The sequence below is a fragment of the Salvelinus fontinalis genome, chromosome 35, assembly GCF_029448725.1.
Source record: "Salvelinus fontinalis isolate EN_2023a chromosome 35, ASM2944872v1, whole genome shotgun sequence".
NCBI classification, from domain to species: domain Eukaryota; kingdom Metazoa; phylum Chordata; class Actinopteri; order Salmoniformes; family Salmonidae; genus Salvelinus; species Salvelinus fontinalis.
Window position 1 is genome coordinate 10,039,287 of NC_074699.1, and position 24,447 is coordinate 10,063,733.

At 42.6% G+C, this 24,447-nt stretch overlaps 1 protein-coding gene across 2 annotated transcripts in view; it reads right to left on the bottom strand.

Annotated features, from left to right (window-relative positions):
- Positions 1-20,867: 20,867 nt before the first annotated feature.
- Positions 20,868-24,447, bottom strand: part of LOC129834316 (bifunctional glutamate/proline--tRNA ligase-like) — a 61,975-nt gene continuing 58,395 nt past the window's right edge. For both annotated transcript variants that reach the window (XM_055899191.1, XM_055899190.1), the window contains 3 exons: positions 23,630-23,708; positions 23,237-23,301; positions 20,868-23,048 (listed from right to left, as the gene is read on the bottom strand). In XM_055899191.1, the coding sequence (XP_055755166.1) occupies positions 22,898-23,048; positions 23,237-23,301; positions 23,630-23,708 (295 nt within the window). In that variant the 3' untranslated portion in view covers positions 20,868-22,897. The remainder of the gene's footprint in view (positions 23,049-23,236; positions 23,302-23,629; positions 23,709-24,447) is intronic.

Here is a 24,447-nt window from a genome sequence, read left to right on the forward strand (position 1 = left end):
CGGAAATATGCAAATATATGCTACAACTCGCCAATAGGATCTCTAGCTCGTGCATGGCTTTGTCACGTCCTTGCTTGTTCTGCCCACTCTGCTTCATTTGTTCCCACTGTAAACTCCACAGATGAACTATCTTGGGTTAGTTATACAGATCTTTGGCCACGTCGTATTATGTAAGACTGTACAGAAAGTTAAAGCGCCGCAGTTCAATAGAAATGCAAATGTGTATTTAATTTGTACTTTGCTATATTAACACGGCTCATAAAATAATTCTAACCTTTTATTAATTTGCAGTAACTTTTCCGTGGTTATGGAATAATGAAGACAGCTGGAAGTTAGTTTATTAATGTTGCCACAAGATGAAGGCATAGTACAACTAAATACCATTTAGCCTACTAGTCTAGTGCATGCACAAGTGAAATGATTTACAAATATAACCCAGTATAATAGTAGACCAGCCTGAAAGGAGTGCTTGAATTTATTTTTGTTACAGGCTGTCATCCTAAATAGATCTGCTGTCAGTTAAATTTAGATTTTTAAGGGCATTTTCAAAGGTCAAATCTGGTGAAAATGGGCATAATGGCAATAATATTTAGATTCATGAACACCTTTATTCACCAAGTACATTTGCATGTACCAGGAATTTGACATGGTCAAATGTTGCTGCAACAATAAATAGAATATACACAATTAACAGAATGTACACAATAAACGTAAAAGACAGACAATACACAGAATATACAGACAGAATGTATAAACAATGCATTTACATACACTGAACAAAAAATATAAACACAACATGCAACAATTTCAAAGATTTTACTGAGTTACAGTTCATATAAGGAAATCAGTCAAAATAAAGAAATGAGGCCCTAATCTATGGATTTCACGACTGGGAATACAGATATATCTGTTGGTCACAGATACCGTTAAAAACAAGGGTAGGGGCGTGGATCAGAAAACCAGTCAGTATCTGGTGTGACCACCATTTGCCTCATGCAGTGCAACATCTCCTTTACATAGAGTTGATCAGGCTGTTGATTGTGGCCTGTGGAATGTTGTCCCACTCCTTCAATGGCTGTGCGAAGTTGCTGGATATTGGCGCGAACTGGAACACGCTGTTGTACACATCAATCCAGAGCATCCAACACGTGCTCAATGGGTGACAAGTCTGGTGAGTATACAGGCCATGGAATAACTGGGCTATTTTCAGCTTCCAGAAATTGTGTACAGATCCTTGCGACATGGGGCTGTGCATTATCATGCTGAAACTTGAGGTGATGGCAGTGAAAGAATGGCACGATAATGGGCCTTATCACGGTGTCTTTGTGCGTTTCAATTGCTATCGATAAAATGCAATTGTGTTCGTTGTCCGTAGCTTATGCCGGCCCATACCATAACCCCACCAACACCATGGTTCACAACGTTGACATAAGCAAACCGCTTGCCCACACGACGCACAGTACAGTTGAAACCGGGATTCATCCGTGAAGAGCACACTTATCCAGCGTGCCAGTGGCCATCGAAGGGGAGCATTTGCCCACTGAAGTTGGTTACAACGCCGAACTGCAGTCAGGTCAAGACCCTGGTGAGGACGACAAGCACGCATAAATGCTATGGTTGTGCAAACCCACAGTTTCATCAGCTGTCCTGGTGGCTGATCTCAGACGATCCCGCAGGTGAAGAAGCTGGATGTGGAGGTCCTGGGCTGGCGTGGTTACACGTGGTCTGCGGTTATAAGGCCGGTTGGATGTACTGCCAAATTCTCTAAAACAATGTTGGAGACGGCTTATGGTAGTGAAATTAACCTTAAATTCTCCGGCAACAGCTCTGGTGGACATTCCTGAAGTCAGCATGCCAATTACAAAAAAATACATTGTTTACAAACGATTGAGTTGAAGAAGTAAATATTTGGGGGTGGACAAACATAAGAACCCACCAAATTATTTGTATTTATTTGTTATTAATATAGCCTATTAATAGCTGCAAATAGAGAGAAAGCATGCCAACCTATAGGCCCTGCATGACCCCATTGCATTAAAAACTACACCATGTCCTGGCCAGTAGAAATGCTGTTCAGCCAGTAGATTTTTGGCCAGCTGGCCTGGTCTGCCAGTGAGAAAAAAAGTTCGCTTTGGACCCAGTCATAGCCTATAAATAGGAACCAAAGGTTTACCTGACAAGGTCATGAGATCAGGAAAAACTGCCGGCCCCAGAATAGACACGTAGAAATTTTGCCACACCACTTTTGAACCTGTAGTATCTGTGCTTTAAATACCATACCTTATGTCTTACCCTGTCATAAATACTTATTTTCCACCATAATTTGCAAATAAATTCCTAAAAAATCCTACAATGTGATTTTCTGGATTTTTTTTTCTCATTTTGTCTGTCATAGTTGAAGTGTACCTATGATGAAAATTACAGGCCTCTCTCATCTTTTTAAGTGGGAGAACTTGCACAATTGGTGGCTGACTAAATACTTTTTTGCCCCACTGTATGTAAATGAGTTTGGTCCATCTCCTTCCATCTCTCTCCAAAAACACACCTTCCCTCCAAATTAGTGGAGTCCAGAATGATTTTCTGGATGGTGTCTGGGAAGAACAGTTCAAAAGAAGACTTTATGTGAGAACTTGTTCTCAACTAGCCTACCTGGTTAAATAAAGGTGAAATATATGTATATTTTTTTAAATGTCCTGCAGATGAGTAACTGCCATCCGCAACAGCCCTGGTTGCATCCTTATCCCATTGGCAGCCATGCAGGGTGGCTTATTCCTTGGGTAAGAAGACCATTCAATTTAACAATTTTTTGACATCCATATTTCTCCTACTGCAGGCTGACGGGCTGGCCCTGGGGCTGGCTGAGGGTCAATCTCATCCTCTTCTCCCAACTCACTGTCAGACTCTGAATTGACAGAGACATGATCCTCATATTCAGAAAGTTCTTCACCTTCCAAAGTGGAAGACGCTCCTTCCACACCAGCTTCTCTCTCTGCAAAAATTATTTCTAAGGCCCTCTGAGCAGAGATTATTTTTTCCAAACTGATTGATTGTAGTAAGGACCTGTACATGCAAAGCTATTTATTTGTTGTGTCCCTCCCCCAATTTGCACCTGGCTGGGGTAGAGCGTGGGAAAATACTGCACTTTTTACAATGTATCTCAATAATGTATAAAAATAATGTATTGTAATAACATTGTGCAGTTTCGTACAAGACATTTTGTAGTATAGCACACTACAAAGGGTAAAGAGTGCGCGAAAAGCAGGAGACATGCAGACAGGCAGGGACATGCAGACAGACAGGTTCTTTATTCTATGTTGAAGCAGCAGGCCCAGGGAGGAGGAAGACAGAGTGAAGGCACACAGCAAATATTTTTGTTTAATTTTTAGTTGTTTTCACCTACACACTCACCTACACACTCACACACACACACACACACACACACACACACACTTTTCCACACTTTTATTACCCTCGGGTCCAGTGGACCCGAACACCACATATGTAATATAAATGTGTAGGGGGATGCACAGTACACCAAATGAAAATGTGTTATTTTACATGTTTGTCACAGAAAATGAGCCAAGGCCAGTGAGTCTCAGGTTGAAAAAATTATGGCCTACTAGCTGCCACCGATCCCTTTTTCCCTTTTCTGTTGGTTTGGTCTGATTTGTTTCACCTGTTTCTCGTTTAGACTTTTAGTTTGGCTATTTAAGTCGGTAGGCCCGCATGCTCTTCGTGCAGGCTTGTTTATTCCCACTTTGTATGTGTGGTAGTGCGATCTTGGTTTGGTTCCTGTTTTGGGCATTTGTTTTATGACGCTCAGTTTTGTTGTATACACTATTTTGCCCGGTGCTGATTTAAAGCTCTATTCAGAACTTTCTGCCTCCTGCACCTGACTCCGCACCCACTACGCCTAAGATTGTTACACAAACATTGAAAATGGGTCCCACAGACCCAAACACCAGGGTTAAGCTGGCAGTATTTTGAGACAGGCTTGAATAAGCTAATTAGCCAATAGGCAGAGGGTAGCATAATTTGACTTATTCTCTGTAATAATGGTATGGGAATAATAAAGCATTTTATTTTGTGAAGTCGCATCAAACAACACAACACCATTTCCAGTCAAGTGGATAAACAGGTTAATGTCAAACACCATGTTTTTTTCAAAAGTCTCATGGAATGTAGGCAGGCCTACATTGAACCCCACACATTGCCTGCTACAGTAGACAATGATAGAACAGTTATTTCCATGTTAAGATGTTATGGGATACATTTTCTCCATTGTTTTTCATGGTAGGCCACTCTGGTAGTCCTACATTATGATCAAATAGACACAGTAGTCTACTTGGTCACTGTTAAAAAGCAGGTACAGCCTCAGTGTTCACAGTAAATGTGTGCTGGAAGTTGCACAGAATTTTCACAACGTTCAAGTTTGCTCGCAGCTGACCTGAAATGTTCTCAGTGTCGAGAAAAATTAGAGGGGACATTGCCACAGGTTACTGTTGGATTTGAGAAGGGCGCTCCTCCATCACCACTTTTGCCCGTTCACGTCACAGGCCATAGATCGGTGCACTGCAGCTCTGGTTAATAGAGCTCCCTCATTGTGCTAGGCTAGGGCAACAAGCGGATAAGGCAGATGAGCAACAGGCGGATAGGAACAGATAGGAACGCCAGATGTCCCAACTCTGCTCTTTCCTCTATGTTTACAATTGGCTCATTCATCCCCCTCCTCTCCCCTGTAACTATTCCCCAGGTCGTTGCTGCAAATGAGAACGTGTTCTCAGTCAACTTACCTGGTAAAATAACGGTAAAATAAAAAAATAAAATAAAAATATGCTAAACTCACCTTCTTTACATACAGACGTGTAAGCCGGAACATCGGTACATTGTTGGAGGCAATCAGTCTGTCCAGAGAGACTACCATCCGGGTATTGTGTTATTGATTTGATGACTGTTGTACTGGCTAACAGAAAGTGCCAGTGGTTTAATCTTGTAACTTAAAGAGAAACTCGTAATAAAATTATATGTTTTTTATAAAATATTGTTTGGTCCATTATAATGCTCAGAACTCATGATCCAACTCAATAGGTGGCCTGTTACGAACCTGTGTCTTCCTATGGTTGAGGTGTTCCCCCTCAGTAAACAGGAACTGCCGTAGTCTGTTAGTTCTGCCATTTTAGGTAACCCTATAGGCGGGAGGTGTTACTTAGTCATATGGCCAATAATATATTCTGTAAATATAATTACAATACAGAAATATACTTGCTCTTCAGTAAAGTTCTGTCAATCTTATGTTGGAAACCATAATCACGGAAACCTAGTTGCACACTATTTATACAAATACTAACCGGTTTCTTGAACACCAGTGTTTTTTTAAGACAAGAATGACTGAACCTTTAGGACAATGTCTCCATCACAGGTCTCCAAGGGTATAGTAAGGGTATATCGTTGATAACATAACTTGGGATGGTTTAAATGTTCAGATTAGGCATGACAAATCAATGAAGTAATCTTCCAACACTGTGTTATTTACATTATACCTCACACAACCTTTTCAAGTTGATAAGCATTGAATGTAAGATTTTCACCTTTGTGAAGTAAGATGCATCTTTGGAAGTAATAACTCAAGTGACAACTTTATTGTTCAAACAAATATATGGTGTAAACAGTACTGGAGGGGCAGAGCAAGCAGGTTACCTAAATCTTTTGGGATACACTGAGTGAGGAGTTTGAGTCCCCGGCTGGGCAGGGGTGAAGCCATTGTCTATTGAAGGGGGTGGCTCTCCCATAGACACCAATGCTATAGCATCTGGGTCTGGTCTACTTAGTTCATTGACTTTCATTAAAACAGAAAAAAATTATAGAGTGGGATGTCTCACTTCCTCTTCCGTCTCTGGTGAAGCTTGTCATTCACTTGACTAGAGGTTATCCGGTGGGGTCTAGCTGACCAAGAGGTTATGCGTTGGGGCCCAGCTGAGGCCACTATGAAGGAGACAGGAGACCACGTGGCGACGGGGAGAACAATGGGAGGGAAAGGGAGAGGGGGGTATCTGTGTAGAGTGGTGTCAATATAAGGTCAAGTCAAATGTGAGTGTGTGTCTCTGACTGCCATTCAGTCAGTCAATTGCTACTCAAAGCATAGTCTACCTTGGTCAGTAAAGCGTTGCATGACAATGAACTTGGCTCATACTTCGGCTGGCTAACTTCTTTCTGGACTCAGCAATGGTCAGCAGACTGGGATGGGATACCTACTTGCTTCCCGACTCACAGCTCCGTAATTACAGAATACCAACTCTCTACTGTCACATCTTCTCCTGCTCTTCCCACTCCGCCTGCCCTGCAAGAAACTGAGCTCACGATTTGTGGGGCCGTTCAAGGTTCTTCAGAGGGTCAACAAGGTGACGTACAGGTTACAACTACCCAGTCACTATCATATCTCACCCTCTTTTCATGTCTCCCTTCTCAGCCCGGTGGTTCCTGGTCCCCTAGCTGATACTGACCCCCATGACACCCGGACATTGAGGGGGGTCCGGAGTACGCTGACAGAACCCTATTGGACTCCCGACGTCGTGGGGCTTAGCTCCAGTATCTGGTGGACTGGGAGGGTATGGCCCAGAGGAGCGGTGTTGGGTTCCGGTGAAGGACATTCTGGACCCCAGCATCATCTGTGGTTTCCACCTTTGCCGCCTGAACCGACCCACTCCTCGTCCTCGGGGTCGTTCCTCTGGTCGGCGTCATCCTGCGGCTGGAGCCACGCGTCAGAGAGGGGGTACTGTCACATCTTCTCCTGCTCCTCCCTTCCGGCGTATGACGTAGCCAGAATACTAACAACAGGTCCTGGGATTAATCATTACGCACACCTGGCACTTATTACGCGCACCTGTTAATCATTATGATTCACACCTGGACTTCATTACCTTCATCATTTCCTCCCCTTTATATGTCACGCTCTTAGGTTCTCTCACCAGTTGGTATTATTCTTGTGTACCGGCGTATTGCCACATGGAATTGTCTCGTTTCTGGTTTTGTTGTTTTATTAAACGTTTCACCTGCACCTTCTTCCCGACTCACAACTCCATTATTACAATATTAATACAATTATTAAGGCCTAAGCTACAATTACATTAGAAAGGTTTGATTCCAAAATGCAATATATCCATTTTCAGAAATGTTGGTAAAATGAGAGAGAGAGGTATACTAGTATACTAGTGAGAGAGAGGTATACTTTTTTTCATCTTACTATGACATTGGCAAGTGCAAAGACAGACATGATTTAAAAAAAATATATATTGCAAGGTCATTTTATTTTAGAACTACAAATGTTCATGTTTTGTGGCAAAACACCACAAAACACCACAGTATATAGTGCATTTGGAAAGTATTCAGACCTTTTAACTAATTCTTCTTTTGACTTCTTCCACATACGTTACAGCCTAATTCTAAAATTAATGAAATGTATGTTTTTCCCTCATCAATATACACACAATACCCCATAATGACGAAGCGAAAACAGGTATTTAGACATCTTTGCAAATTTATTACAAATAAAAAACAGAAATACCTTATTTACTTAAGTTTTCAGACCCTTTGCTACGAGACTAGAAATTGAGCTCAAGTGCATCCCGTTTCCATTGATCATCCTTGAGATGTTTCTAAAACTTGATTGGAGTCCACCTGTGGTAAATTCAATGGTTGGACATAATTTAGAAAGGCACACACCTGTCTATATAAGGTCCCACAGTTGACAGAGCATGTCAGAGCAAAAACCAAGCCATGAGGTTGAAGGAGCTGTCCGTAGAGCTCAGAGAAAGGATTGTGTCGAGGCACAGAGGGTCCCAAAATATTTCTGCAGCATTGAATGTCTCCAAGAACACAGTGACCTCCATCATTCTTAAATCTCAAGCCAGCAGCATACCACCCTGCATACCACTGCTGGCTTGCTTCTGAAGCTAAGCAGGGTTGGTCCTGGTCAGTCCCTGGATGGGAGACCAGATGCTGCTGGAAGTGGTGTTGGAGGGCCAGTAGGAGGCACTCTTTCCTCTGGTCTAAAAAATATCCCAATGTCCCAGGGCAGTGATTGGGGACACTGTCCTGTATAGGGTGCCGTCTTTCGGTTGGGACGTTAAATGGGTGTCCTGACTCTCTGAGGTCATTAAAGATCCCATGGCACTTATCGTAAGAGTAGGGGTGTTAACCCCGGTGTCCTGGCTAAATTCCCAATCTGGCCTTCAAACTATCATGGTCACCTAATAATCCCCAGTTTACAATTGGCTCATTCATCCCCCTCCTCTCCCCTGTAACTATTCCCCAGGTCGTTGCTGCAAATGAGAACGTGTTCTCAGTCAACTTACCTGGTAAAATAACGGTAAAAAAATAATAAAAATGAATAAATAAATCGAAGAAGTTTGGAACCACCAAGACTCTTCCTAGAGCTGGCTGTCTGGCCAAACTGAGCAATCGGGGGAGAAGGGCCTTGGTCAGGGAGGTGACCAAGACCCCGATGGTCACTCTGACAGAGCTCCAGAGTTCCTCTGGGGATATGGAACAACCTTCCAGAAGGACAACCATCTCTGCAGCACTCCACCAATCAGGCCTTTATGGTAGAGTGGCCAGACAGAAGCCACTCCTCAGTAAAAGGCACATGACGGCCCGCTTGGAGTTTGCCAAAAGGCACCTTCAGACCATGAGAAACAAGATTTTCTGGTCTAACAAAACCAAGATTGAACTCTTTGGCCTGAATACCAAGTGTCAGGTCTGAAGGAAAACTTTACTACTAAAGCCGATAGAAACACATGCGGTGGATTGAGACGCATCCAATGCAAAATAAAAACTCTCTAGCTTAAACTGATGGATTTTGAGGGGGATTTTTTGGTTATGTAATTAGATTGACGCAGCAGTGTGTCAATCGACTCTAGGTGGTTAACAGTCTGATGGCCTGTTTTTCCCAGTCTCTCAGTCCCAGCTTTTATGCACCAGTACTGAGCTCGCCTTCTGGATGATAGCGAGGTCCTTGATGATCTTCTTGGCCTTTCTGTGACACCGGGTGCTGTAGATGACCTGGAGGGCAGGCAGTGTGCCCCAGTGATGCATTGGGTAGATCGCACCACCCTCTGGAGAGCCCTACTGTTGTGGACGGTGCAGTTGCCATACCAGGCGGTGATACAGCCCGACTGGATGCTCTCAATGGTGCATCTGTAAAAGTTTGTGAGGGTGTTAGGGGCCAAGCCAAATTTCTTCAGGCTCCTGAGGTTGAAGAAGCCCTGTTGCGCCTTCTTCACCACACTGGCTGTGGACATTTCAGATTGTCAGTGTTGTGTATGCTGAGGAACTTGAAACCTTCACCTTCTCCATCTACACCGTCGATGTAGATGGGGGCGCTCTCCTGTCCACGATCAGTCCACGATCAGCTCCTTCGTTTTGTTGACATTGAGGGAGAGGTTATTTTCCTGGCACCACTCCGTCAGGGCCCTCAACTCCTTCCTGAAGGCAGTCTTGTCGTTGTTGGTAATCAGGCCTATTGCCGTTGTGTCGTCTGCAATTTTGATGATTGAGTTGGAGGCGAGTGTGGCCGCACAGTTAGGGTGAACAGGGAGTACAGGAGGGGGCTGAGCACACCCTTGTGGGGCCCCTGTGTTGAGGATCAGATGTACACAGTGTAAAAGCTCTTCAAGTTACAATGTTTTCGTTATAACATCTTTATAACAATTTTAAAGACATCACAAAATAGACATACATTTTCCATATTCCATCTCTCATCATTCCCAACATTCGGATTGTTCTGTTATAGATGTAACCACACCGCTCGCGTCGCGTAAAGATATTTATAAATCTAAGTTGTTCAATTATTTCACCCACACTGCTCGTGCACGTCAACGAGTGTCTGCGTTGCCAAGGGCTAAAATAGAACTCCTTTCTATTTATGACGCAGATTGCGCTGCAAGTCCTGCCTCTCCCATCTCCTCATTGGTTTATAGAAGCAGGTACCCACGTGCCATCTCCTCATTGGTTATACCCGATGGAAAGACGAACTGTGTTGCCGGTCGGTGTAGTAATACTATGAAAGTTTAGATGCCAATCACCATATAAGTTGAAAGATGAAAACGCCTGGAAGGAGGAGAGATGACTAGAAACGATTCGGTTGACCGTTTTATGTGTGGATTAATTGTCGGAGTAGAGGACCTTGTGCATTTCAGGTAAAATAACAACTCAATGTTTATATCCCAGAACAAATTAGCTAGCAACAGCAAGCTAGCTGAATAGCCATAAATGTTTAATGCTTTTCGACCTGTTCCCAAATTAATGTAATTGATTCAAAGTTTGTTTTGATATTTTAACCTGCATGTTGTGATCTCGTTTGGTGTAGGGGGACAAAATAAATGTATGCACGATGGCGCACAGCTGGTTTGGGTTCCGTGTAATACTTACCTACACCTTACCTTTATTACTTACCTTGAATTTGGCTCCCCCTATTGTTGATCTTGTTGAAGTTGGTCATTGTTACCTCATGTAGAGCTCAGAGTGCTCTGTTTTTAGTTGTCTGCTTACACTCTTCATCCATCCTTTACGTTATATGCCTTAGGAAGCTTTGTCAGTGAGTATTTTCATTGCTTTTGCATATATCTTTAGTTTCAGAGCATTATTTGTGGAATTTGGATGTGTATGTTGACTTTGTGGAATAGATGGACAGCACTAGCTTAATTGCAACAGTATGTTAGTCTAGCTTTTGCTAGTTGTCAGTGTGAGCAAAATATCAGGTTACTTTCACATCTAGTTTGTATTAAGGGACAGAGGACATTGTCTTACGCAGACATTGTTGTTTTTGTGTTTCAGTTTCACGCTGTTTCAACTCAATAAATCTTGTGAACATGGAGTCTTGTGATCTTGTGATCATGATTTGAGGATTATTGATGTGAAGGCGTTTATCTTGCTGTCAAAATATGCACAGGAACACATACGGAGGACAGTATTGAGAAATGACAACACTCTAGCGGGCAGGACCACAAGTTGGATCAAGCAACAGACACTGGTAATCCGTCGCAACGCCAAGAGAGGCCTACGACAATTACGGCAGTGGACAGACAACCTCCAACACACTATGGCGGAGGAGTAGGCATCCACCTTCAAGACCAGGTCTCGTGCCTCAGCCTCATCCCACCACTCAAGCAGTTAATCTACAGGAGCCGCAGCCGCTATAGCTAGGGCAAAAGAAGAAGCTGCAAAACGCTTGTTTGCGGAGAAAGAAAGAAGAATGAAAATAGGAAAAGTACAGTTAGAAGCATCTATGGATGTGCTGAAAGAGGAAAATGAAGCGGCCGCAGCAGTGGCTGAAGCTGAGGCTCTAGAGGCCGCTGCTGATTTAAGCAGTCAGAAAAGTAGCTGCAGCCTCAAGCTCGACTCCACCCCACACAGCGAACTAAGGAGTATCTCACGGAGCAAGCTAAATCCTAATCCTACGACGCAAGCCAATGACAGGAGTAGAGCCGTCCTCTGGTGGCGAGACAAGACAGGGATATTACAGGCCAGAGCCCGCACGTAACACCATATTACAGCATCTCAAGCCTGATTAAATAGACACATTTTAAATTGTTTCTGCTCAAGGGTTTTTACAAGCCATGTTCTACTCTGATTTAGCCACTGTCAGCCTCTCCTGTATTCCTGACCTTGAGTTGTCTCTAGAAATTTTCTCCTTATTTTTATTCCTCTGGTAAACACGCCCCTTTTTTTTGTTATTAAAGTTATATTATGGGAGAACGACTTGGGCCTTGGTAGCAGTCGTAGAGCAGGCTCGGGCACTGGTTGTCGCTGCACCTCTGTCATTGGGTTGGTTGGCTAGGGTGACAGCATCCTCATGGGGGACCTCTCCATGGCCTCGATCTGTTGGACTAGCATTGTGATATGACAAAAATGTCAGCAAATGTACACAAGCAATAGCAGAAAATGGCGCATAGGCTATACTGTACACTGGCAGCTAATGGTGGTTGGCGACCTCAACACACATACAATAGCTGAGGAACGGCTAGGCCCTAAAAATTGTCAAAGACTCCAGCCACCCTAGTCATAGACTGTTCTCTCGGCTACCGCACGACAAGTGGTACCAGAGCGCCAAGTCTAGGTCCAAGCCATAAGACTCCTGAACATCTAATCAAATAGCTACCCAGACTATTTGCATTGCCTCCCCCCTTTACACTCTGTTATCATCTATGCATAGTGATTTTAATAACTCTACCTGCATGTACATAGTCCTCAATTATCTCGACTAACCGATGCCCCCGCACATTGACTCTGTACCGGTACCCCCCCTGTATATAGTCTTGCTATTTTTATTTCACTGCTGCTCTTTAATTACATGTCACTTTTCATTTCTTATTCGTATGATGTTTTTTTTTTTTGCATTGTTGGTTAGGGGCTCGTAAGTAAGCATTTCGTTGTAAGGTCTACACCTGCTGTATTCGGCGCATGTGACTAATAACATTTGATTTGGTAGTTGCTTGGAGGAAAGCAGAGGAAAGATGTTCCAAATTATGATATCTACCAGTAAATGCTAAGGCAAGAATGGGTATGCAAACCAGGTATTTAAAATGTTCAAAATCTTGGTTGAATATTGGCGATGTGCAATTCAGTCGTCATAAACTCAGAAACGTCCTCTCACTGTCAACTATGTTTATTTTTAGCAAACTTAACATGTTTGTATGAACATAAGATTCAACAACTGAACAAGTTCCACAGACATGTGACTAACATAAATTGAATGTGTCCCTGAACAAAGGGGGGGTCAAAATCAAAAGTAACAGTCAGTATCTGGTGTGACCACCAGCTGCATTAAGTACTGCAGTGCATCTCCTTCTCATGGACTGCACCAGATTTAACAGTTCTTGCTGTGAGATGTTACCCCACTCTTTCACCAAGGCACCTGCAAGTTCCCGGACAAACGGTGGGTTTGTGCCCATAGGCGACATTGTTGCTGGTGATGTCTGGTGAGGACCTGCCTTGCAACAGGCCTACAAGTCCTCAATCCAGCCTCTCTCAGCCTATTGTGTACAGTCTGAGCACTGATGGAGGGATTGTGCGTTCCTGGTGTAACTCGGGCAGTTGTTGTTGCCATCCTGTACCTGTCCCGCAGGTGTGATGTTCAGATGTGCTGATCCTGTGCAGGTGTTGTTACACGTGGTCTGCCACTGCGAGGACGATCAGCTGTCCGTCCCGTCTCCCCGTAGCGCTGTCTTAGGCGTCTCACAGTACTGCAATTTATTTCCCTGGCCACATCTGCAGTCCTCATGCCTCCTTGCAGCATGCCTAAGGCACGTTCACGCAGATGAGCAGGGACCCCGGATATCTTTCTTTTGGTGTTTTCAGAGTCAGTAGAAAGGCCTCTTTTGGGTCCTAAGTTTTCATAACTGTGACCTTAATTGCCTACCGTCTGTAAGCTGTTAGTGTCTTGACGACCGTTCCACAGGTGCATGTTCATGAATTGATTATGGTTCATTGATGTTACGCACGCCTCTAGGAAGAGGGAACGCAACACTCTGCTACAACTAAACTCCCCGTGAAGTGAAAGAGGTGTGGGACCGTAGGTGCGAGTAAGGATGACAAAAGGCAGAGAATTTACCATTTACTAGGAATTTATTCCTTCACACGGTAATATGGGGAAAAGCGGCTGGATGGAACCAAAGCAAAGAAAGTAAATATCAGAGCCCCCTCTCCTACCTTACCTGCCTACCCACTACTTACCTAACTTAGCACCACCTGGTGCGCTAACCAAAATACAGGGGTTGGTTCCGCCCAGGTCTTTCCTAATGTGTCTAGACAGTGAATATACTACAGGTATATGTATGCCCGCGGGCCTCTTGCCTAAGCACTCGCTAGGTGGCTTCCCCTTCCCCCCTGGGAAGAAATGAAACAGAATTATACAAACAATTTCAATAATCAAAACCCTGCGCCCTATTGACACACAACAGACATAACCAATCAGCTCTCTCACTCAACCAATACAGGACACACTAATCATCTCCCTCTGAGAACAACCAACACTGTATAATAACCCACAGCCATCAGCCTCCTCTCTCCACAATCATCTCTCTTCTGAACAGAACACTGGCTTTTATATAGCTTCAGAAGGAGTCTAATCGGATACAGCTGGGGTCAGCTCCAATCATCAATGGGGCTGACCAATCAGCTGCTTGGGGAGAATTCAGGAAGCCATCTCCTGAAACACACACACTCAAATACAAACTACAACACAGAAACTGGGGGACGTAACAATTGAACAAGCATGGGAACAGTGTTTAAACCCTTTACAATGAAGATCTGTGAAGTTATTCAGATTTTCCCAAATTATCTTTGAAAGACAGTGTCCTGAATAAGGGACTTTTCTTTTTTTGCTGAATTTAGAACAGCCTACCTTGAAAATAAGACATTTCTGAGGCTATATGGTCCTTGAAAAGTAATTGGTTATGCTAGCCTATTAAGAACTCCTACTGCTATAATATCTGTGATTTCATTTATGATCCGTTTTTATGAGAACTGTAGCTGCATTCGTTTGTTTCCCGCCAGTTTCAACCGAAGGATGTTGCTCTAGTCGTTGCACTTGTTGTGGTAAAGCCCCATGCGGTTGTTAGGGTTTGTTCCTTTCATCCTTGTCAATCATTGGCTCATTGGTGAAATTAGCATTATGACAATATCTTTCATTAAATCATTCAAAAACCTTTATTAATGCAATTGCAGACAGAAGTTGACAATCAGGAACATAGCACCCATGTTTCCGAGTAAGTTCTGCATCAAACAAAAGGTCTCAAGTTGTTTCGTTAAAGTCTAGCCCTGGGGATGTCACTACCTACGTCATTACCTTTTTACTCCTGAGACCAAAACCATGCCTACAAAACAATGGCTTTTAGTGTCATCCAAAAACTTTGCAGTAAATGTCCCCTCCCCAAAGTGTATTTATTGTGGAATGTCTGACTAGTCTCTTATCTCCTACACTCCCCTGCAGAGTTCTGTCTCAGTCACACATTTCTCAGAGGGGTCTTTTTATAAGAGAGAGAGAACTAGAAAACAACTGTGGAACAATTTGAAACCTCTATAATGAATATATATATAGTTAATCTGTAGTCTAGGACCCTATAAATGTAAGGAGGGGTCTTATAACCCCTCCCCTTCTATTAATACAAAATAAGCATAATCAATTATTCTAATACATCAAACATTTTGGTACAGCCCCTATCATGACCCCTAGGTGAACCCGACACGGTTATTTTGAGCAAGACAACATCGAATGTTGGCTTAAACTTGGTTTTCCATAAAAAGCGTTCCCAACTGGAATGTGGTTATTGGTCGCTTTCTTGTTTTAAAACATGGTACAAAACCTCTCAATAACTTTTCAATCTCAAATGGCGAGACTGTCTAGCTATCACATGACACTTCATTAGTGTGTTTGTGTCTGGAGCAAGCTGTCTATTAGTCATGCCCACATATTTTAGAATGTTTTACATATGTTAGAATGTAAAAATTATTTGAATATCAGTGCATAATACCATTGAGTAGGCCTATTAAAAAAATGCATTATTCTTAGTGGTAATGCATACTTTTTTGCATACATTTTGGGGGGAGTTTTTCTTCTATAGGCTAATACAACAATTAAATATAAAATGTAGGTCCTTACAATTTCAATTAACTGCTTGAAAAAAATCCTTGAAAGTACTTGATTTTGACTTGCCAATGTCTCTATGAACCCTAAATAGGCTACTTTTGTGGTGAGGTGCGCCCAAACACACTCATTCAAAATATTACTACTTTACTCAAAGATTATTGGAATATATCTACAACTTTTTCAAAATTTCAAATAATTAGATCAACTTACCACAAAATTGTTTTGTTGATATATCTCCAAAAGTTGTGATGACACAGAGGACATTCTGTTGAGCAAGAGCAGTGGCAGCCAGGGAATTTGTTTCTACAGAAACAACACTAGCCAAAAACTGTCTGGCTGGTGCATACCTGACTTAAAGGGTAACTATACAAAATAATCTACATTTCACAGATTTTTCCCAGACCTCAAAAATGTTCCCCTGCTGTGGTTTAAGGACTTAGAACAAACAATTAGTTGTTTTTCAATTTTTTTAAAAGTGTGATTTTGAGAGTGAAAACCTGAAAAAAACTGAGGGAAATTACAGTCCTACTCTCCTCTTTCTTTTTGTCCCCCGTGGTATCATTTTTGTATCAAGTATCATTTTTCAAATTCTGCCCTCTAAGGATTTTACAGAAATGAACACTTTAAAATATTTAATAAAAGATTACATCCTGCGAAATTTCAAATAAATCAACAAGGCAACAGTAAACATGCCCTTCCCCACTGTCACACCCTGATCAGTTTCACCTGTCCTTGTTATTGTCTCCACCCCCTCCAGGTGTCGCTTCTTATCCCTGGTGTATATATCCCTGTGTTTCCTGTCTCTCTTTGCCAGTTCGTCTTGTATGTTCCAAGTCAACTAGTGTGGTTTTCCCGTGCTCCTACCTTTTCGATTCTCTTTCACTAGTCCTCCCGGTTTTGACCCTTGCCTGTTTTCCGGAATCTGTACCCGCCTGCCTGACCTCGAGCCTGCCTGCCACACTGTACCTCCTGAACTGGTTTAGACTTTTGCCTGTCCATGACCATTCTCTTTCCTACCCCTTTTGGATATAATAAATATCAAAGACTCCAACCATCTGCCTCCCGTGTCTGCATCTAGGTCTCGCCTTGTGCCCTTATACCCACGAATTATGAAGCGCTGTATTAGTATATATGTTTTAAAAGTTTGAATTGTTGTCACTAATTGCCTCAAAGGGGGGAGGGGCAATTAATACATCTAAGGGGTGGAGCTTATAAAACGTGTTCATGAGGGGCTGCATATATGTGCAACATTTCATGACTGTAGCTCAAACAGGACAGAAGATATGCTTGTTCAAAGTTTTCAGTTGATTAATATAGCGCCCGGCTTAGGCCAATCAGTGTAATTTTGTAAATGTTGGATCTCTATAGCAAGACACATAATTCACCAAAGTTTCATAAAAATCCTGCCAGTGGTGTCTGAGATATTGCATGTGACTAGCGAACGGACGGGTGGACAGAGACAGATCCATTTGTGGACCCCAGGAAGAGTAGCTGCTTTCATAGCAGCTTCAAGGGATCCTAATAAAAAAACAAATAGGGGACAATAAATACAGCAGGTGAATCCTCTTGAACTCAAGATACAGCAGGTGGTCTCTTGTACTGGTCTGAAGACTGTGTTGGCCTCCTTATCCATGCACACCTTGAATGTACACTCCTCCTGCAGATGACGCAACTGCTCATCCATCTGCTCACAAGAAGCTGCAGAAAGATAAACATTCTAATGCCATGACATTTTAGTATCGGCTTGAAGATGGTTGTCCCACACTTCTGGGTTGTTCTATATGAATTAAATTGCCTTTTTGACTGCAACCTTTTGATTTGAATGACACTTCCATACTTGTTTGCCCATGGTAGAAGTGGTCGGAAAGTAACTTTTTGGACATGAATGACAAAACATTAAGGAGATAGAGGTCCTCAAAATATTTAAAAAAATAATTTCTAGAATAAAAAAAAAAAATTCAAACTTCTTCTCATGTTTACATGTGCTGTATCTTAGACTATTTTACATCACTTTTGTCTTAATCAATAACGAATATATAGATGTCTCATGGTAGCATAAGGGGTTCAAAAAGGGAAAAATGGGCCAACTGAGGAACTGAACGGACCTGAATGGTCCTATCCGGCACGTTTGATCATTCAGGTCCAAAATTCACATTCTGACCATTTATACGGTGGGCAAACAATGTAAGGTTTCATTACAATCAAAAGGAGTGTGATAAAAAAAATGCTCCTTTTTGATTGGTTTCATGTGGAACAACCCTTCTAACTGTCCACTTCTCTTTCTCCTTCCTTCGAAGGATGCTATGTTAGGTCACCGCAAAATCCCAGAAAAACACAGCCATTTTCAAAGCCAAAGACAGGAGTCACAAAAAGCAGAAAGAGATAAAATGAATCACTAACCTTTGATGATCTTCGTCAGATAGGACTCATAGAATCTTCAATAATGTTCCAACCGGAGAATTCCATTGTCTTCAGAAGTGCGATGGAACAGAGCTCCCTCTCATGTGAATGCGCATGGTCAGCTCATGGCAGACCTAACTCATTCCCCTCTCCTTCGGCCCCACTTCACAGTAGAAGTGTAACGGATGTGAAATGGCTAGCTAGTTAGCGGGTACGCGCTAGTAGCATTTCAATCAGTTACGTCACTTGCTCTGAGACATTAAGTAGGGTTGCCCCTTGCTCTGCAAGGGCCGCGGCCTTTGTGGAGCGATGGGTAACGATGCTTCGTGGGCAACCGCTGTTGATGTGTGCAGAGGGTCCCTGGTTCGCGCCCGTGTCGGGGCGAGGGGACGCTGTAAAGTTATACTGTTACATTGATGCTGTTGACCCGGATCACTGGTTGCTGCGGAAAAGGAGGAGGTTGAAAGGGGGGTGAGTGTAACGGATGTGAAATGGCTAGCTAGTTAGCGGGTACGCGCTAGTAGCATTTCAATCAGTTACGTCACTTGCTCTGAGACATTAAGTAGGGTTGACCCTTTCTCTGCAAGGGCCGCGGCCTTTGTGGAGCGATGGGTAACGATGCTTCGTGGGCAACCGTTGTTGATGTGTGCAGAGGGTCCCTGGTTCGCGCCCGTGTCGGGGCGAGGGGACGCCGTAAAGTTATACTGTTACAGAAGCATCAGACAAGGTTCTACAGACTGTTGACATCTAGTGGAAGCCGTTGGAAGTGCAAACTGACCCATATCCCACTGTGTATTCGATAGGCGATGAGTTGAAAACCTACAAACCTCAGATTTCCCACTTCCTGGTTGGATTTTTTTCCTCAGGTTTTTGCCTGCCATATGAGTTCTGTTATACTCACAGACATCATTCAAACAGTTTTAGAAACTTCAGAGTGTTTTCTATCCAATACTAATACTAATAATATGCATATATTAGCAACTGGGACTGAGGAGCAGGCAGTTTACTCTGGGCACCTTTTCATCCAAGCTACTCAATATTGCCCCTGCAGCCATAAGAAGTTAAATGAACGCAGTCAACACTGATAATTAGGAAGTTGAATTATTCATCAATAGTCATGTGTGATTCGGACCACGAGTGGTGGTGTTTATTTAGGAACCATGATGTGAGACGTGTCAAAAGGGAGTGTATGTTATTGTTTTGTGTGTATGTGTATGTTGTTTTGTTTTTGTCAAGCTTCAATACAAATCTCACCAGATTGGGTCTGCAAGATAGTCTGGATTTCTCCCTAAGAATTAGCCCTCTAACTCCCTGACCCTGTAACTCTGAGGGGAGATCGCCAAAATGATAGTGAGGTATAAGACAACTTGCAAAAATGGTTTCAACTGTGTTATTCTCTTTGACATTTGTCTTCATACAAATGTCTAAGAATATTGGTAATAGTAATCATTTGTCATTCAGACAAACTATTTACTGTATTTCCTGAATCAGAAATGCCCTAAACTGTTGTTCTGGTCTGTCCTTTCTCGAGGTTATGGCAAAGGTGACCACAGATGGTATCTAAATACACGGAAAGGATAATTTGACTTAGAACAGTGTGAGCCTCACCCCCTCTAACCAGCCGAAGTAATGGCGACAATGGCGTTCACTATGGTCCTTCACCACTTCTGCCCGGAGACCTGAGTCCAAGCCAGCAACCTGTGCACGAACTGAGACACTATTTGAAGAAAATGAAGAAACGCCAGAAGAATGAGTGCCTGGAGGGAGGGGAGTGGTCAACCATGCCCGTAATTGATGTATGCTTGTCCAAAATTGTTTATTTGGTTATCAGGTTAAATGTGGAGGTCTGCATATTGCGAAATGTATAGTCATTTAGACAACAAAAAATGCATTACGACACCGATCTGTCAATAACATGCCACTTGCAACAAAAGCTCCAGCTGATGTGTGGTGGATGAATCAGAATTAGTTGGGTAACATAAGTAATTAAGATGTCATATCTGCATAATATTCTTATGCGATATACTTTTTATTAGAATGTATTTCTAATAGACTCTAGTGTTGGAAGTTGCATTCCTTCCCTCAGCTGGGGGTTAGTCATTTGGGGCCCAGACATGGGAGAGGTCAGGCTTGTCTTTTACATGTCTCTGGTACTATGCAGAATATCAGAAAGGGAAGGTGACAGGATTGAACATTGTCTTCATATGTGAATGTATCTGTTCAAACATGTGAAGGGATGGCGTGATTAAGGGGGAACCAATTACTTGTCTCCACAATGTCTGTGCGCAAGTCACTCCCTTCAGTGAGCTTGTCCAGGAGTGGGGTCAAGAGGGGGTTTACTTGAGATGGTAGTATCTAGAGTTGACAATTGAGTTATGCCATTGGATGAGGTAATAGTTCTGTGCTATGAAGTACCAGGAACGAGATTAGAACCTCGTCTTAGAGACCAAACTGAACGATAATTTATAGCGAATGCTATCTGGCTATGGGATACTCCTCTCTCAAGTAAAAGTCTTTCTTTGTGAACAGTTCCTATTATCAGTGGTTCGTCATGTAAGTTGAGGGGTGTATTTTGGCTATAAAATGTCTTTGTATTCTTCTGTTGGGACTCTCAGAATTTCTTATAGACACTGAATTGATCTGAGAGTCAAAAGGCTAAAGCTTGTGGAGTTCCACTTTTCCACACTGACCATAGAACAATGATGTGGACCTGTTTGGACAAGAATCCACACATTTTCATATAAAGTGGCCATATTTTACAGATAAAGAAGCACTCAAATGATAACGCATCTCCCCAAAACAGAAATCACCTGAAACTATACAGTAGAAATTCAGAGTCCCTTTATTTTTATAGACAAGTTCTACAATTGCATTAGTTGGAGTAAATCAGAGATTACAGTACAGGTATGTCATAGTACGTATTCCAATAGAATTAGGATGCTAGAATGGACATGAACCTTCTTCTGGTGGGACAAAGGTCAGCCATTTTGGTCAGGGAGATGGTCAACCATGGTTTGCCAGTGCTGTGACAAATAGTGTTAAATAATGAATTTGAAGAATGTATCTGCACTGTATGTTTGTTAGCTAGCTAGCCAGCTTCAGAGGAATGATTCAATACATTTTTCAAATTAACTGCCAATATGACAACATTCCATTCAAACAATGCTGTCAATCCACAGCCTGTCTCAAATCAGTTGATGATAGTACTTGAAATAAAAAAAAGTTGTAAATGCAACAAGTATTGATATTGTATCATATAATAGCACTCACAGCTTTCCAAGAAAACAAAAATGGAGACATGTATGGTCTTTTTCCATATATATTATAGCCAACCATGTTCCCGGAGCGCTACTGTCCAGTAGGTTTTCGCTCCAACCCTAATCTAGCGCAACTGATTCAAATAATTAGCTGGTTGATAAGCTGAATCCTTTTAGTTACAACTGGGGTTGGAGCAAAAACCTACAGGAGGTTAGCTCTCCAGGAATAGTTGGACAGCCCTGTTTTAGAGGCTATTTATACACAGCATTCGCAATAAACCCGTATAAAAACTCAACTTAAAATTATATTACAATATTTTAAGTTCACAATTCTAATACACAATTTCTGAAATCACATGCCTTACTTTTATTTCCCTGCATAAGAAAAATCAGGATTATGCCTCTACTGCCATCAATTTCAATTAGACTGGTTCGGATTTCTCCCTGACCAATATAGATGTGGTAAAGAGGTCAATGGAACGCAGACCGTGGGGGATAAAAAGGACGTCGGATTGGCGCACATTCAACAAATCTGATCGAACAACGTGGATATTCATCAAATCCCTCATTATTGATGTACTTTAGCAGGCCCACAATGTGGTTACTAAAGGCAGATTTGGATATATTTGGACGTTTACGCTGCATAACACTTAGAAGTAGTTCCTTTTCAGGTTTAGAAGAAGTAACTGCTAAATGCTAACTCCCGTTCGTATAAGCTGGTAGCACAGCTAGCATAGAGAAATCGGTTGTGGTAGTCAGTTGTTTTTAACTGTAATCCAGTTGATTATTACAAGCATTATTTACATTTGTTTCACCTCAACAGTGTGAAATACACAACAACAGCCTAAATGTAGGAACATTTTGCTGGGGGGCAATGAGAAGATTCGGGATCTTTCCCCCACACATTTCCATTGTTTTGGTTGAGATCCATTGACCTTGTTACTGCTTCTATGGCTGCTATTTTCACCACATTCTGGAGCTTCGAGGGTTGTTTATGACATAGCCCCTCTAGTAATTTAATAGGATCTATGAGTATTCCTATGAGTTGGTACACAGGAATAACGTGTTGAAAACCTCCAGGAAACAACCCTCACCACCCCCTAGTCCACCCCCAATTGCTATGACAGAGAGCGGTCAATGTCAGTTCAGTTCGTGGGGAGGTACTAAAACATCTTGCCTGAGTACAAGGACATCTTTTATACCTGTAAAAGGTCCTGAGATAAGTTAGGGTGGAGGGAGAAAGAGACAAGACTGTCACCGGGTATAAAAATTGCTTTTTTTGTTACATTTGGGGCTAGTGGGGAGATAATAGCTGATTACAGAGAGTGCCTTTCTTTAGTCACTTTCGAGGGGTTGGGCCACCATTGCAACATGGTTAAGGGCTGAAAGAAAGGGAACACACTATGGGGTGTTGACTCGGTACATCTCAATAGTCTGAAGTGACTTCATCTCTGCTCAAAAGAACATGATAGGGGGAAACACCCAGAGAATTTCTTGGTTTTCAACAATCTAGTTCTTCACATTTCCCAGACAAAGGAGAAGTGACGAGGAGAGGAAACCATTTCAGACGATTGAGATACACCCTTCCGGTGTGTATTTAGTAGCTACGGCCAAACAGAGTGTAGTACTGGGCGGCCTCCTTGCCGCTGACACACATCTGGCCCGGCTGCAGGGGCTGCAGGGGCTTGAAGGGGATACACAGGCTCTTTGCACCCATAGAGGGGGCACCGGGCTCCAGATCCTGGTCCCTGGAGAGGAGGACAGAGAGACAGGATAGGGAGTTGACAGATTTATTGAGCTTCATTCTACATATGCTCACACTTCACTAAGAGACGATAATGCATATTGATGCGATTATAAAGATTTGCAAGACTTGTCATACACATGTACGTATATATGCATCACGGTCATTGAGAGATACTTGAGTGATACGTACTTGGCAGTGGTCTTCTTGATCCAGTCTTCACACTCAATTCCTCCACAGAAGGGGATCTGGACAATCTGTGGACATCCCCCCAAAAATAAATACAAATAAACGGTCAGTGTGTTTGTATTAGTTAAGCCAGCCAGAAGTGAAGAAAACTAAAAGTATTTTTGGGGAAGTGGGGCAGTCCCACTCGTCAGTTTTCTTTAGCTTTATTGAAGAGATAGTACAGTGTGATATACGGAGAAGGGTGAGTAAATGGCAGTGGGCCGGATACGAACACATGCAGACTACGGCTTACATGTGTGCCGGGGTGAGCGGCTGTAACCGCTGTACCACACAGGCCATGAAGACTTAAATCTTTGATTAAGGTTAAAAATATAACAGATAAACAGTTTAACTCACCCTGCCCTGATCTAGATCTGTCTGGAACTGTTCCATAGAGTCTGCTACCACCATGTGCTTGTTCAAGTCGTCTGATGCCCTGCGACACAGAAAAGTTAAATATTAGTCCAGGATTCGACAGGTCACACGTGTATGTGTGTGTGTGTGTGTGTGTGTGTGTGTGTGTGTGTGTGTGTGTGTGTGTGTGTGTGGTGTACATTAGCCCCAGTGCAGTAGCTGAGAAATACACATACACACACAAAGAGACTGAGAGAAATGCACAGAAAGAGCGCAAAACAGAGAGCATGTACAGTCGAGAATGACACAAATATTAATTTCCACAAAGTTTGCTGCTTCAGTGTCTTTAGATATTTTTGCCAGATGTTACTATGGAATACTGAAGTATAATTACAAGCATTTCATAAGTGTCAAAGGCTTTTATTGACAATTACATGAAGTTGATACAATCAATATTTGCAGTGTTGACCCTTCATTTTCAAGACCTCTGCAATCCACCCTGGCATGCTGTCAGTTAACTTCTGGGCCACATCCTGACTGATGGCAGCCCATTCTTGCATAATCAATGTTTGGAGTTTGTCAGAATTTGTGGGGTTTTGTTTGTCCACCCACCTCTTGAGGATTGACCACAAGTTAAGGTCTGGGGAGTTTCCTGGCCATGGACCCAAAATAACAATGTTTTGTTCCCAGAGCCACTTAGTTTTGCCATCACGCTGAAAAAGGCATTGTTCGTCATCCAAACTTTTCCTGGATGGTTGGGAGAAGTTGCTCTCGGAGAATGTGTTGGTACCATTCTTTATTCATGGCTGTGTTCTTAGGCA